Below are 16,321 nucleotides of genomic sequence, written 5' to 3'. Positions count from 1 at the left end.
CAAGGGGGCCTATTGAGCAAGGTTCCGAAATGGCCCAATAGAAGATCCAAGAAGAAAAGGAAACATATATAAAGCAACAAGTTGATGTTGTTAGAAAAAAGTATAGCGGCGGTAAAAGAATTAAATAATGGAAGTGAAGGCGAAGAAAAACGAAGTGAGCGAAGAAGCAAAAGAGAAAATCTCAGAAAGACTATCAAATCTAGAGAATCTATGGTTTCCACGCGCTCAACAATCCACCGCCACACTCCCTTCCCAACGCAAATCCATCTTCCACTCTCTTCTCACTCGCGACCCATCCCTCTTCCTAGAACGCTACGGTTCCAATCTCACTTCCATCGAATTAACCGAATTCGAAACCCTAAAAGATGATTACGAGGTTAACTGGCACGTGACGCGGTTGCAAAGCTTGTTGAGTCCGACGACGGAGGAGTTGAGGAGGAAGGCTGTGGTTGCGAAGAATAGGAGGAGGGCTTATTTGGATAAGTTGATGGTTGGTGGAGTGTATTTTTCGGAGGAGGCGATGAGAGAACGAGAGGCGTATTTGCATTATGAGTATGTTGGGAAGTTTCAGGATAGGTTTGGGAGGAGGATGGCTAGGCCGGGGGAGAGGTGGTCTGATACACTTTTGAGGAGGTGTGAGGAGGCGGAGATTGTGGCTAAGATTAGAGGGGAGCAGGAGAGGATTGGTGTGCCCAGAAGCGAGTGGATTGGTAATGAAGGACTTCAAGAGGAGGAAGAAGAGGAAGAGGAGGAGGAGGAGGAGGAAGAAGAAGAAGAAGAAGATGTTGAAAAAGACGAGACTGTGGAGGTATTGCTCTTTAAACTATCAATCTATGTCGCACTAACACTGACACATTCACCAGACACGACACATGCACTAAACACATTCATCAGACACGACAGTGACACTAACACTAACACGCTGAAAATAGAAGCAGTTGAATATAATCAAATGTATCGGTGTTATGTTGGTATCAGACATTGAACATACCTTTGATATGTATTTGTGTTACATAGCTATCAAACAATTACTATCTTTTGAAGATTTTATTTTTCATGCTAGGTCAATTATTCATTTTGGATTTATTTTGTTTTTAAGTAGCCATATTTTAACGTATAGGGAGAAAACAGGAAGAGAACAATTCAATGGAATAATGTTGATCAATTGCTAGACTTAGGTCCTGTTTGGATAAACAACTTAGTTAGGCGCTTATAGCATTAGTACTTATTCTTATTGTTAGCTGTTTCTATAACAAAAGATAAAATTAAGTCAAACTGTTTTCATATTACCTATAAGCTGTTTTCTTAGGCTGTAGAAATAAGTTGAAACAGCTTATGAACATGTTATTAGTTGTTTCTATAAGCTCTTCCGAACAGTCTCCCAAGTGCTTATGCGAGTAGATAAGTTCAAATAATCAGTCCAAACAAGCCCTTATTTGCAACAAAATAAGAAGGATTCTAAATTACCAATTAATCTTTATGCCTATGGCTTGCAGCAATTATTTATGTATACAACAATAGTTCTATTTTTTCACATTTTGTAGAATTTATATAATTGGTTAGGTGGTTGTGGTTGGAACAGGAGGGATTAGCTTAAATAGTTGAAGGGTTAGAAACTAGAAGGGAGGGAGATTCATATATGTTAATCTGGGAAAATAAAGCAGTGACTTGATTAATCAGTTGTGAACAGAGAAACCCTTTGCTGAAAGGCCTTGGAAGCAGAATTCTCTCCCTCCTCTTTTTTTCCCGCTCATGTTTTGCAATATTCAACAATACAAGTGTGCCTTTACTTTCTATCTTCCATTAGTTTTATTCGTTCTTATCTGCTTCTCCGTGATAAAGTCCGGCCTTCTGAATTTTTTATTTGGGGATATGGACGGAGTTAAAACCTTGGGGGATTCAGTTGAACTCATGTAGAAAATGGCCTTTGATCATGGGATACCATTGCCTAAGATCAAGAGTGATGCCACTTATAGAATTGACCAACTTTACTATTCTGGCTATCAGCGTAGAGTTAACTTCCTTACAAAATTGTTTGCGTAAACTCGGGTAGTCTTGCATAGAATTGTGAGTTTGAGGACAATTGAACCGGTCAACAATATTGATTAATGATTATTCACCCCAGGAGGTTTAACGCTTTCTAAGAAAATCCAAAATACAGCAATTGAGTGATAAGACTGATAATATTTCTTGTTGCAAATTGCAATGGACCCAACAGGCCAATGTGTTGATTGAACCCAACCATGATTAGCTGAAACCTATCTCCACCAAGCTAAATCCAGCTCCAACGAGGGTAATTTAGTCCCACCATCCTTCACTCTTTAGTAAAACTTGAACCTTGTGATCTGCAAATCTTTTCTTAGTACATATAAAATATTAGCTTCACAATTAAGACTTCTCGTTGCAAGTTTGCAATGGACCCATCAGGCCAATGAGGTGAATGAACCCAACCAAGATTAGGTGAAACCTAGGTCCACTGAGCTGAATCCAGTACCAATGAGGGCAACTTAGTCGCCCCATCCTTCACTCTATGGTAAATTCAAACTTGTGATCTGTGTCAATTTGCCTATCAATTTTGAACTTGTTATGTTCTATTTTCGGACCATCAACTACAGTGGAGGAATATGTGCAAGAATTTAAGGTCCAAGTGGCTCAAGCATTGGTGACTAGGAGTAAGTTACTGGGGTATTTCCTGGGAGGGTAAACAGAATGTGAAGAGTAGGGTTCTTACCTGTAATCCCACAAAAATGAAAATAGCTGAGGTACTAGATTTAGAAGAGCGGTGGAAGAAGAGTTACGAAGCACATGCTTATATAAAAATTGTTTAGTCTCAATTTCATGCACTATGTGTTAGGAACCCAAGAATTGAGTAGAATAGAAAGAACAATTTGATTAAGAAAATAGGAAAGATAGGAAAGAGAACTCTCCTCCAAAGGGTTCTCCCTTTTCCAATAGAATCACTACTCTATTCACAATTTTATAAATGATCAATGATACCCTCTCTAACTCCAAAATCTTCCTATCTATACATAACTAGCGTTTCCACCCGTGCAACGCACGGGCGAACAAAGATTTTTTGCGGCTTAGCCAAATTATTATTTTGAATGTACCACCAAAATAAAAACATATTATGGAGTTGTTAGACAAATGAGATTATGTTGTCATCATCAAAATAAAGATGTCATCATTTGACATATAGTTCAATTTAATTTAAAGTAATTATACATAACCCTGACCAATAATGATTAATGACAACATAGGTTATAAGTGTCACAAAAAAGTAATCGACACTTGAAAGAGAAATTAATCCAAAAAAAATCCTTCTTTAAGATAGATGCATCATCGCTTCATAGCTCCAAAGTTATCTACAAAATTAAACAAAGGTTTTTGCGTGTGATTAATGTATATATTGGATAATTCAAATTGACCATGAAGCTTAAATATACCCATATTCATACTTGATAAGCTATTTTCTACAAATTATCAAACACATCCGAATAAACAACGTTGATAGTTGAGGTGCATGGATTGCCATCTTCATCCAAAATCAACATTTTCAACCCTGAGTGGAGTTTGTCTTGTAATTTAATTGAGTGGAGTTTGTGATTTTAACATTAATACAATTGTTAATCACAACAATATTTATACCTACAATATAATAGTAACATAAACTAAATAACTCTAGCCCCCCATGTTTGAAGAATATGAAATTTTGGACTTAAATCAAATACTTATAGCCTCCCATATAAAGAGAAATATAAAATTTCAAACTACCATCAAATACTTATAGCCCCCCATGTATAGGAAATATTGATTTGCTTGAGGGTAGCATTGAAATATATGTTTAGAGAATATTCAATATGATTTATGTCATACAGAGAGAGAGAGAGGAAGAAGAAGAAAGAAGGAGTGAGAGATTGAAAGTGTGAATTTTGAGTTTGAATTGTAGGTGAAGTTTGTCATGTAATTTAATTGAATTTTGAAATAATTTAATTCAAACTTAATAAACAAAACACTAAAAGAAATATATAAAAAGAAAAAAAAATGTTACAAAATTCAAAAGGAAACTTAGTAAAAAGTCATTGTCAATAATAGCTTCAACATCTACTTCACAAATAAGTAAGCATCTGTTATGCTTCCCATAAATCATACATCATTTATATCAATTTAATCAGTTTGAGTTACAAATTTGATAAAGAACTTAATACACAATTGTCTAATATTTTTTGCCTTTCAATCAATCTCTATATTTTTTTTAAATAATTGTCTATTGTTATTGTATGTAACACACAATGGAAGAACTTGATAGACAGTTGTATTCACTCTTATACTTGTTGCAGAAGCTTATAACAACACTTTCCTATCCATGTAAAATTAGTCACATGCTAGTCTCCCATTGCTCCAATATTGCCTATACCAGCAAATTTATAAGTCAATGATACAGTAAGTAGGGAGATTGTTTTATTAGTCTTCAAATGAGTGCAAGTGAAAACTGTTTACTCTACAATTATTTTATCACTAAATTCTTCATCGCCATTCCAAAAGGGAAAAGGAATTCGAATAAAACTTGATTGAACATTGCATTTAACACAGACAATATCAATTTTAATGTGTTCTTGTCATTCAAAACAGAAACGTAACTTGGTTTATTGCAGTCATTTGGTAAAAAAAATGACTATGCCTCTTTAGTATCAATTTTTTAACAATTATTTATGATCATTTAGGTAAAAATCTTAATTCAGCACTATGAAATGGCTCTGCAAATTCAATAGTGAATTTTGTAACAAACAAAAATGAATATTCTTTAAAGGAATTATAGTAGGGAGATTGAAATTAAATAAGAAGGTGATAAAAGCAAATGCAACCTAGCTGAGAAAACATAGTCTAACACATGGCTGAAGATAGGAAGGGTAGAATTAATTAGATACCTTGAAGGAGAAACTCTCAAATGTGTAATTGGTTGTGATATCTTCCACACTAAGATTAAGAAGAGGTAAGCCTATTTAAAAAAAAAAAAATCAAAAGTCAATCTCAGGGTAAATTTAATATTGTTAAATTGCATATACCTATTTAATCTTAACCGTCAAATGCAGGAAAGGAATAAAAACATGTTCTTATCCATGTACCTCATCATAACTGTTCCAGTTTTGTATCATAGTGAACTCAAATCCACCCTTACTTATTGTTTCATCTCTGTAACCTTCCATTGATCCTAACATATCGTTCTCTCTCATCAAACTGATTATAAGTTTAAAAATGACGATAATCTACTAAAAGTATTTAATTACTTAAATGTATCATCCTAAAATATTTCATTGATCATAAAGCATAAGCAAGACAGTTATCCATGTTTGGGTACAATAGTTTGAGAACTAAAGTTTAGGATCTTATAAAGCATAAGCAAGACAGTTATCCATGTTTGGGTACAATAGTTTGAGAACTAAAGTTTAGGATCTTACCTTAGTTCAGAGAACCGCAACAGCCAAAAAGCAAGGGCATCATGAAATAAGTCAAAACAGGTCCTGGTTCAATAGATAAATGAACCTATAAGTTGTAACACTAACAATTAGATTTCCAAACAGTGTCAAAAGGAGTCAAAAGACTTTTACGAATTACAAAGGCCTTCAATATAAATCTATATGTTAACTTGTTAAGTGAATTAGTAAAGAAATTGCCATGGGAAAAAATGCCAACCAATTCAAAACCCCGTTTAGATTCGTTAACTATTTGGAAATTAGATAGCATGGCATATTCATAAAACTTAGTGTCAACTAAACACTACATGCAAGCTGGCAAAATAATAAAGTAAAGGTTAAAAGCTCAATGATATGAACAACAAATTGATATACCTCCTGGCAGGAATTTTGTCTTGTGGCCCATCACAACATGGATCACAACATTATTGCAGTTGTTCAAATTCCTCTAATTTTTCTTCACCTATTGCTGCACAAAAAAAAATCAAAACAGAAAATCATTTATCATTATTGCAAGTGGTTGAATGAGAAATAGAAAATGTATCCAAAAAGAGGAAAAAACAAACAAAATTAACAAATAACCTTTGAAGAGATTATCGTTACAAAAAGTGACAATAAATCTGCAAAATGAAATGAAGAAAAAGGATTATCGTTCCATTGAACCAAACAGAATCAAAAGCAGAAAACATTAATCGAAATTTCTAACAAAGAGGATTTGAATTAAAAATTAAACCATAAACCCTAATTTCTATGAACACAAATTACCTTCGCATGAGATGATTCATGTTGAAAACGGAGATTCGTGTCTGCCTGAACTAAAGGAGAAGAAAAAATTACGATAGCGTGAATTTTAGGGTTGAAAGGAAAGTGATTGAAGGAGAAAACTTACAAAATCGTGATTGAGCATTACGCCGGAAAATGAAGGAGGCGATGGGAAAGGCGGTGAAAGAAGAGAGACACAGAGAGAGAGAGTGAGAGAGAGATTACAATCTCAATTTTTAGGGTTGAGCGATTGTGGGCGGGAGAGAGTTTTGAAATTGTAATTTGAATTTGAATTCTGATTGTACAGAGGAGACAATTTTCTGGTTTCAAAGCAGAGTGGTGGTGTCATATGGTGTATGTCGTGTTTCACATATGAGGGTTGAAAAGTTTTCTTCTCAACGTGAGAATGGGGGAAAGCGTTCCCCTTTTTTGCTTTTGCATTTATTGTTTCTGATGGTAGAGTGTTGGGCTTGGGCTTTTTTGAATATTTCTTTTGTTTTTTACTTAAAAATAGACCCAAATTTCCTTTTTCTTGGAGGGAAATCAACAAATTCAAATATTAATGCCATAAAATGGAATTTGATGATTTTAAAAATGTGAAAAAATGTGGATTACATCATTTTCAGCTCCTACTTACTATTTTTGATGATAAAATGAGCTTTATAGAAGTGATGATTTGGCATTGGGTGCTTAAGAAGTTGACACATTGGATTGAGGATGTGCCACATTGGATTGGTGTAAAAAAAGTTGCTATTTGTTGCTTCACGTTTGTATATTATTAAGATGGTCCTAACTACCCCCATTAACTAATAACTTCCCTAACTAGCTCCTTAACAACTTTAACTACTCTAATATCTTTATTCTATAGAGAAATGCTAGGAGCACTCTCTTTCTACCACTCTCAAACACCCACTCTACTATTGGGTGAAACCCATGTGGGTCTCACCACTTTATGTGGTACTCATTTCAAAAGTGTGGTCCTCACATGGATTTCGACTAATAAAAGAGTGGGTGTAAGAGAGAGTGTTAGAGAGTGTCCAGAACACTCCCCTTATTCTATATCCTAACACTATGGAGTGGTACCAGGGTTTCAAGCATTATTCAGATACAGAGTAGTATCTGAAGGGGAACCATTGGATCTGTTTCGTGGTTTTACCCAGCCCAATATAAAGCCTCGCATTCTTGGACCCTGCTTGAAGTAGTTCTTGCCAACCCTACTACTAAGACAGATGCACAAGGAGGAATTAGTCTGTCAAACAAGCAGCAGGTCGCAGCTGCACCCACTGTGGAACAGAGGAGTGCCACCTTTTATATCAAGAGTATAGTAAATGACAAGAAGGGGGGTACTTCCGTTCCATTGTGGCCAACAGAGTTGGAGCTGATGCATCCTGAGACCACTGTTGTCTAGAAAAGAGAGCATGGTAGTCACTATTGTGAGAGAAGATCTACAAGTGAATGAGGAACAGAGAGACTGTCCAACCGAGGGGCAGAAGAAGCATTACGGGAATATAAACAGTACAGATTCTAATGCCGAGGGATTTCTCAATTGCCAAGCTGGAATTTCAAGGGGACAGGGTAATTGATAGAACACATCAAGTTATAGATTTAGTTGTCACTGGATATAGAATTAGTTGAGTGATTATAGTTAGAAAGAAAGTGAAGTTTGATTAAATAGTAGAAGAGGTTGAACCTAGAATGGAGGGGGATTCAGATTTAGTTTTGGAAACAAAGAAAACCATTGGAAGGAGAATTCTCACCTTCTCTGTTTGTAGTTGCAGTCGTAAATAATAGAACTGTTCTGTTTGATAAATAATAATCTAACTAAACTGTATATTTTCCAGTCCTGTCTCTAGATATTCTCAACTGCAAATGACCATTTAGAATATACTGCATGATCTTTTTCTACATTTGATATCATCTGCTTAGTTGTGTATTTTAATCTTGTATCATACATGGAGCAATCAATGACATGGTAAGAATAATATGGTATATGTAAACAATGAACAGTTTGAGGGTCACTAAACTAAAACTATGTTGTTTTTTAATCCACAGTTTCTTATCTTTTGGGCTTTGGGGATTTCAAGTATAATTAATGGTATAACCATATGATTTGTGGACTGATCATCTCTTTCTTTCCTTTTTTTTTCCGCTACTGGCAGAGACATGCGCCTCAACCTGATGTAAGTAACAATGGCACATCTGATCCAGCTCGAGTGAGAGATGATGTAACTGATAACGGCACATCTGATTCAGCCAGAGCGAGGCAGGATCCAACCTTAACTTCAGAAGAGTTGGAGGACCGGATGAATCAATTCACTTACATCATGCAGCAGAAGTTTCTATTAGGAGAAGATCACGAACATGTAGATTATGCTAAAATAGATAACGATGAGACCCTTGACGACCATTGGCAGAGGGAGGCCAATATTGATGCAGAAGAGAGATATTTTGCTGATGATTAAGTTGTATCAGCTTAATAGTGCAGAGTCAGATATGTAAATATTGCTTGACTTTTACTCCGTTTGCCAATCTTCAAATCTATACTGTACTTAAATTAACGGATTGTGTTTGTAACACTCAGTAGTAACTTGCTGTTGGTAGCGTTTTATTTTCCCAAGTTTCCCAAATTGGGGAGAACTGGGGACCCACTCTTGTTGATTTGGTGAGGATATGCCTCCCATGTCAATATTAAGAGGTGCATTTTCAGCAATCTGTTCAAAAAGCAAGTTTTTTTTTGTATGCTGTCCAAAAACTGTAAACTTACGTTTAGATCTAAAATAACTACATTTCTTTTTGATCTAGACATGTCATGTTTTGCCATTACAAGCAAAATAAATGGATGTTGTTTTGGATTAAATTAATGGATGTTTGATTGTATAACTCACCAGCTATAGCACATGCAAATTTGGTGGTCTAACATTGATATTTAATTGCTTTATTTTTATTTTTTTAATGCTGATTTTACTCATTTTGTATGTTAACACAAGTTGCTCATTTTTGACGAATCTGTTGGCTAGGGATATAGAATATATATGGAATTAAATTGTGTATAATTCAAATGTAGAGGACGTTTGAGTTAACATAAATCATAAATTTATTACAATGCTCACCCAATATGTGAATACAAAATCGTAATCTTATGACTGTTAACATGAATAATATAATCACAATTTCCTTAAAAAAATGAATAATATATCACAATTGTGTTGTCTTACGTTCAACCAACAATGTTGATATTGATAGATTAGATATCTTCATTAGAGTTTAAACCTGAAACTTCAAGATTGTGTGTGAGTTTCCTATGATATTTGTAACTTAATTTACAAATAAAAAAAATATGCATCTTATTCAAGAAGACAACAATAATTTGGTTTATTCAAGAAGACAACAATAATTTGGTTTTAAGTGATCCTGGAGCAGGCTCTCTTCAAAATTAGTTGCTTTAATCTGATTACTATTCACTATCTCTCGTCTAGGAAGAAGTAACAGTTCCTAACACATGAGGAAAATTCTTGCAAAACACCGGTTTTATAAAAAGCGGAGGCTACGGTGAGAGACCAAAACATGTCTCTCACGATGCAAATTAATTTTTCACCATTAGATATATTAATAAATTATTGTGCGGTCAGGATGAGAGACTTGTAACTTCTTTCCACCCTTTTCAACGGTAAGTAGTACCTTTTAAGCAAATTCTAACATGGACAAGTGCAACAAATGGTCCATGATAAACCATGACTTTTTCACCATCAGATCAAATAAGGCAATCTCTCGTACTCTTCCTCTTAATTCTTGAAATCCATTTCTTCCTCACACATCAATACATAATTTTTTTCCGGTTAAATATGTTTTTGGTTCCTATAAAATTCGGAAGCTTTAAATTTAGTCCTTACTTAATTTTAATAGCATTTTTAGTCCCTACAAAAAATACTCATAATTATAGTCCCTGCTAAAACAAATTTTGTATAATTATCATCAAACTCTTAACTTTTTTAACATTTTTTATGAGACAAGTTTAGAACACTACGAAAGGTTCTTTACTAAAATTTAGAATTTTTAAACACGAAATGAATTTAACATAACTTTTTTTAAACGAAAAAAGTTCAAGATAAAATAAACAAAAATATGGACATAGAAATCAAATTTTGAGATAATTTTTTATGGGTGTAGCTTTAGCAATGTTCTTAACACGTCTACAAAAAATTGTTCAAAGGCATAAGTGTTTAAACATAATTAAACAAATTTGGATTTAGTAGAGACTAAAATTGAGTGCATAATTTTTTTATAGGGATTAAAAAATTATTAAAATTAAGTAAGGACTAAACTTTGAAGGTCCCGATTTTATAGGGACTAAAAACATATTTGACCAAAACAAACCTAACCAACTAACGGTATCAAATAAAACAATTTTGATCGTTGTATATGACCAAATTGGACTAAGGACAAAGTACGAACTGAAATTTCGGCGATTGAAATCTTTAGTATAAGTCAATCCGATAAAGTATCCGTTTAGAAACATAATAATGGAAAGACATTCCTCCTATGACAAAAAATGAATCAATCGACTAACGATATGAAATATAATCACTCAGAGCGTTGAATATGAACTAATTGAACCAATAACGGAGTTGAAACTCAAATTTTGTCGATTAGAATCTTTGGTATAGGTATAAGTAAATCCGACGAGCAATCCCTTCAAAATCCTAGTCAACTTGGAAGAACATTACTCCGACGATCGAAAACGACCTAACCGACTAACAATATCAAACAAAACGATTCTGACCGTCGGATATGGCCTGATTGAACTAAGAATGAAGTAGGAATTGGAATTTCGATAATCAAAATATTTGTAGTGAGTCAATCTGGCAAACTATCCATTTAGAAACCTAGTCAACATGAAAGGCGTTCCTCTAACGACTAAAACGGACCCAACCGACTAACTGTATCAAATAAAACAATTCCAACTTTTGGATATGACCTAATTAAACTAGTAAAGAAGTAGGAACTGAAATTTCCACGATTGAAATCTTCATTATAAGTCAATACAACAAATTATTCCTTCAGAAACCTAGTTAATATGTAAGGACGTTCCCCCGAGGACCAAAACAGACCCAAGTGACTAAATATATCAAATAAAACAATTATGACCGTTGGATAGGACTTAATTGAACCAATAACGTAGTAGGCATAGGTATTTCGACGATTAGAATGTTCGTAATAAGTCAATCTAGCAAACTATCTATTTAGAAACCTAGTCAACTTCGAAGGACGTTCCTCCGACGATCAAAACGAGCCCAACCAATTAACGATATCAAATAAAACAATTTTGACAGTTGGATATAACCTAATTGAACTAATAACTAAGTAGGAACTGAAACTTTGACGATCAAAATGTTCTGTATAAGTCAATCCGATAAACTATTCATTTAAAATTTTCGATATAAATTTTTAATATCACATATATAATTGCAAACATTTAATGATAATATAATGTATTATTAAATCAAACTTTTATTGTTTTTTATTTTTTTAACAATTCTTTAATTGCCTAATAGTATACTACTGAATTAATATTAATTTTTTACAATTTACACCACGTTTTAGAATTAAATACGTTTAAATTCTATTACAGCCAATATGAATGCTTAGCACAGTTGGTTTTAAATTCAGTGCCAGGATGGACATAAGTTCAATACCTGTCCTGTGTTGCCCCAATGTTCTTTTTTAAACGGCATCTTCAACCTCCAGACGTGTCAACATGACCCGGTCGAAAACCCACGCGACCCAGAAGAGAAAAACCATAGCTTTAAGCTATTTTAATACCGAAAACACAATATTTCTGCATCTTTAAACACTTATAACTGAAATTTTTTTTATTAATTTCAACAAAAAATACCCAACATCAGTTTTCGAGCTTCTGGAGAACCATTAACAATATGGAAATTTTAAAACCATAACGTACTGAAAAGCTTTTTTTAAAGCAAAATCACATCATGCAGTAACTCTTTGATTTTTTTGTTCGTGGAATAAATAGATTATTTCTATAATTTATTTCAGGGGTAATAGTCACTTTGATCCCTGAATGTGTGATGATTAGTCATTTTAGTCCTTCATTGGATCAAAATTTCAAAATAGTCCTTGATTGTGCATTATGTTAGTCAAAATAGTCCTTAACACTAAAATAACCTTCAATGCTCACAATAACTCTTTTCATATAAGGACTAAAATGACAATAAACATGTAATTATAAATACTAATATGACAATAACTAAGTATATTGAAGGACTAATCTGACAAAATTAATTAAACATTTTAATATCAAGGACTATTTTGACTAACAAAATGCATAATCAGAGACTATTTTGAAGTTTTGATACATTGAAGGACTATTTTGACTACTCATTACAATTTCAGGGACCAAAATGACTATTACCCCTTTATTTCATATTCGATGATGATCATCAAATACATGCAATAAAGAGACTTAATCTAAAGGGTGAGTGCTTTGGACACAAAAACTGAGATATTTTCATGAAAAAACAACAGATATGTATTTTGTATTAACATAATTTTTTTATTGGAGAAGAGAGATTTTTTTTATTGAAACATAATTGGGATAAAATTTGTTGGGAAAGCTTCTGGGTAATTTTGGTGTATGGGGAAGAAATGATTTATCATCAAAATTAATGTTGGAAGTGGATTAGATTTTGGTGACAGCTGTATCTTCTAATTGTGATTTTAGTGTTGAGATGGAGTTGAACTCATTTAAACCATAGATCTAATCCAAAGGTAAAATTTACTACCTCGCCAACGAAGTGCCTTACCATTACCTTATGTTAGCAGCCACCTTATTATATTAATTAAAGGTTGTAACTTATTGTAAAAAAAAAAAAAATCAACTTTAACTTACAAATGCAGGTAAAAAAGCTCAAACCACCGTGAGAGATATGCTTTGGCATCTCACGCTAGCCTCCGCCTTTATAAAATGTATCAACTGGAAGATTGCAGGCTAGTTTAATCAAATCAAATAAGAGAGAGCTACTTGGTCAAAATGTGAATGCAAGAATTGAAAGTTGTGCCCTTCTTTTTACCAAAAATAATTAATTATTTACAACCGTCAGCTTTGAATTTTTTGTCAAAAAAAAAAAAAACTTTTGAAGAGATAATGAAAAAGAAACATGGAATGAAAGCCGAAATTTTCTGCAATCTAAACTACTCTTTCCGTCCCGGAATATCTGACCAATTTTCTAAAAAAAGTGTCTCAAAATAACTGAGTCATATCAATTTTCAATACAACTTTCATCATTCTCGATACAATATAACTCTAATTAATATTACTTTCATCATTCCCAATACAATATATTTCACTTTCCCCTTTATTTATACATTTTTCTTAATCTATGTGAAAAATCAAACTGGCTCAGATAAAACGGGACGGAGGGAGTATAAAATTGCTAGATTATGTTCTTTTTATTTTTGTCGTACTTCCATGGATTGGCATTTTTTGTTTGTTCAATATTTTGATTGCAAAAGAAGCTGCTCCCTCCGTCCCGTTTTATCTGAGCCAGTTTGGTTTTTCACACAGATTAAGAAAAATGTCTAAATAAAGGGGAAAATGGAATATATTGTATTGGGAATGATGAAAGTAGTATTAATTAGAGTTATATTGTATTGGGAATGATAAAAGTTGTATTGAAAATTGAAATGACTCAGTTATTTTGGGACACTTTTTTTTAGAAAATGAGTCAGATATTCCGGGACGGAGGGAGTAGTAAGCAAGGACATGGACATTGACATATGGAGGCGCCATACATACCCTATCCTCGAAATAACAAAACCAAAACGGATAAGGACAACAATTTTGTAATGTAAGGTCATCACAGTTCACAACACAACACAAACAATGGATAAGAACAAAATAAGACCACTCAAACCAACATGTACGCTGGTCATGTACACATGGATGCTTCACCCTCGTTTTTTAATTTCTTATCATATCATACTTAATAGTATATATGTTTAATTATACATTGAATCCCATTTGATTCTCATTTTGGCTGTTATAATGTTGTCATCGTAATTATTAAGTTGTGTAGTCAAATATCTTGATTAAGATGGCGCACTATCTTTGTTTATTAATATGGAATAACTTGACACAGTTTTTCTACATGATTAAAAATGGTATCATGTCATTGTCAAATCACTTGATTGCATCAAATTTATTTTTATTTTGTGCAATTATAACAATTTGGTTAGTAAAAGTCAGCTTAAGGGCATGTTTGGTTTAGTTTTTCAGAAGCAATTCTAGCCAAAAAGCAATTATAAGTAGTTTTTCAGAAGCAATTCTAGCCAAAAAGCAATTATAAGTAGTTCTAGCCAAAAAACAACATGTTTGGTTTGACTTTTCAGAGAAGCAATTCTAGCAAAAAAGCAATTATAAGCAATTTTCCATGAAGCTACAAATCCTAGCTTCTAGCTTTTCTAGAATCAATTATAAACAGTAAATTGTATATTTTATTATTACAACCTGTTATTTTCCTTTATTGCCCTTTATCAATTCTCCTTCTTTATCAATTCTCCTTTAGCTATGTCTATTTTAGTAATTATACATTCAAAAGCAATTTTGATCAAATCAAAATCATCCAAACAACATTCAGTTTGTTTAATCAATTTTGCATAATTGTATCCAAACATAAATCAATTCTCTCAGAATCAATTCTGTCAGAATCAATTCTATCAGAATCAATTCTCTCAGAATCAATTATATTCAAAGCTGAACCAAACACACAGTAAATGAGATAGATTTTTAATATGCATATAAATGTATTGATGAAATTGAAGTTTGGAATATATATGACATATTATAACTTTGTACAATTTCAAAAAGATACGGAGATATTTTATAAAATGATGATTAACCAAAAGAAGACAAAAAACAAAATCTAATCTTCTTGATAAATCCCAATTTCAATTTGTTACGTTTCTTGGTGAAATGGAAAGGAAAGAGCAGAATGGCGTATCCGTAAATTTAGCACAACCATGTTACTGTTCCATTCTATGATGATGACTCAGACACTTTCCGAAAGTGTGGTTTTTTATATGATTGCAACGTGTACGTGAGGTAGTTTGCCACGTGTAAGTGGATTCACGGGACAGTTACAGTTAATATGCCGCGCCGCTTTGCGCGCGAATTGATAAGAGGCGACCCGACCACAGTGCGCAGCTTTGTGGTTACGCTTTTACATATTTACCCCTTTAGTATACTTATTTCAAAAAAAAACTTAAAGCATTCTTCTTCTTCTTTTTTCTTTTTTGAAGTAACACACGTTATTTATATTGTTCTATAATAAGAATGCTAGACAATTCCAAGTAGAAAATTTTCAAGCGATAAAACACATTGAAATATGTATGAATCAGAGTTTGAATTTAAGATTTTTTATTTTTTATTTTAAGTAAAGAGTGAAATTTATATTGTTATGCTATTTGACAAAAAGAAATGTAAAATAGCAAAAAAAAACTACTATCAAAAGATGGATTGTAAGACTCAAAAAGAAATTAATTAAAAAAAATTGATTTTTGTGTAGCATAAAGCCAATTGTGTATAAAAGAAATTGCATCTAAATTTACAAAATTTCTACCGCTATTTAATAGTGAGTACTAAACATACAACCATTTGTTAAGTTTCTTACCATTTAAACAAATTCAATTATAGTTTACTTAATCCGTCAAATATTTTTATTTTTAAAATTTTTATGGATTCATAATTAAAATGAGGATAAGGAGAAATTAAATAGGATGAAATAATTAACCCAATTCGAATAACTTATTTACTAAAAAAAGAATTAATTTTATTCCATTTACTTTTTAATAGTATAATCCATCTAGTAATTCTTTATTTTTTGTGAAACAGATATAAAAGGAAAATGTTTATAAGAAACAATATAAAATATAAAATTAATAAATAAATAAAAATACTTGCACATAATAATTTATGATATTATGATTATGATTACCCTTCTGCTACTTGCCTAGTTGCAACCTACTTGTACTTGGTATTTTATATAAGCTCTATTATTTTCAGAAAATCC

General features: G+C 32.7%; 1 protein-coding gene and 1 long non-coding RNA gene across 5 annotated transcripts; one reads left to right on the top strand and one right to left on the bottom strand.

Moving 5' to 3' along the window:
- Positions 1-102: 102 nt before the first annotated feature.
- On the top strand, positions 103-9,153 carry LOC146901352 (coiled-coil protein). Its single transcript, XM_085733618.1, has 2 exons — positions 103-808; positions 8,396-9,153. Exons 1-2 carry the CDS (start codon positions 128-130, stop codon positions 8,696-8,698), a joined length of 984 nt encoding a protein of 327 aa, XP_085589744.1. The 5' UTR covers positions 103-127; the 3' UTR covers positions 8,699-9,153.
- LOC146901353 (uncharacterized) lies at positions 4,083-6,644 on the bottom strand. Of its 4 annotated transcripts, none has more exons than XR_015021880.1 (8): positions 6,364-6,644; positions 6,240-6,284; positions 6,057-6,094; positions 5,850-5,943; positions 5,460-5,544; positions 5,127-5,212; positions 4,929-4,999; positions 4,083-4,411 (listed from the first exon to the last, which is right to left on the bottom strand). It is a non-coding gene; the product is annotated as an uncharacterized LOC146901353 (long non-coding RNA). The 4 variants fall into 4 exon arrangements; XR_015021882.1 differs by having other exon boundaries at positions 5,460-5,522; XR_015021881.1 differs by having other exon boundaries at positions 6,240-6,289; positions 6,364-6,639.
- Positions 9,154-16,321: the final 7,168 nt, after the last annotated feature.

The sequence above is a fragment of the Medicago sativa genome, chromosome 8, assembly GCF_051527215.1.
Source record: "Medicago sativa cultivar Bolivia chromosome 8, Bolivia_mono, whole genome shotgun sequence".
Taxonomy (NCBI): Eukaryota; Viridiplantae; Streptophyta; class Magnoliopsida; order Fabales; family Fabaceae; genus Medicago; species Medicago sativa.
This window is presented reverse-complemented; position numbering and strand designations above follow the sequence as displayed.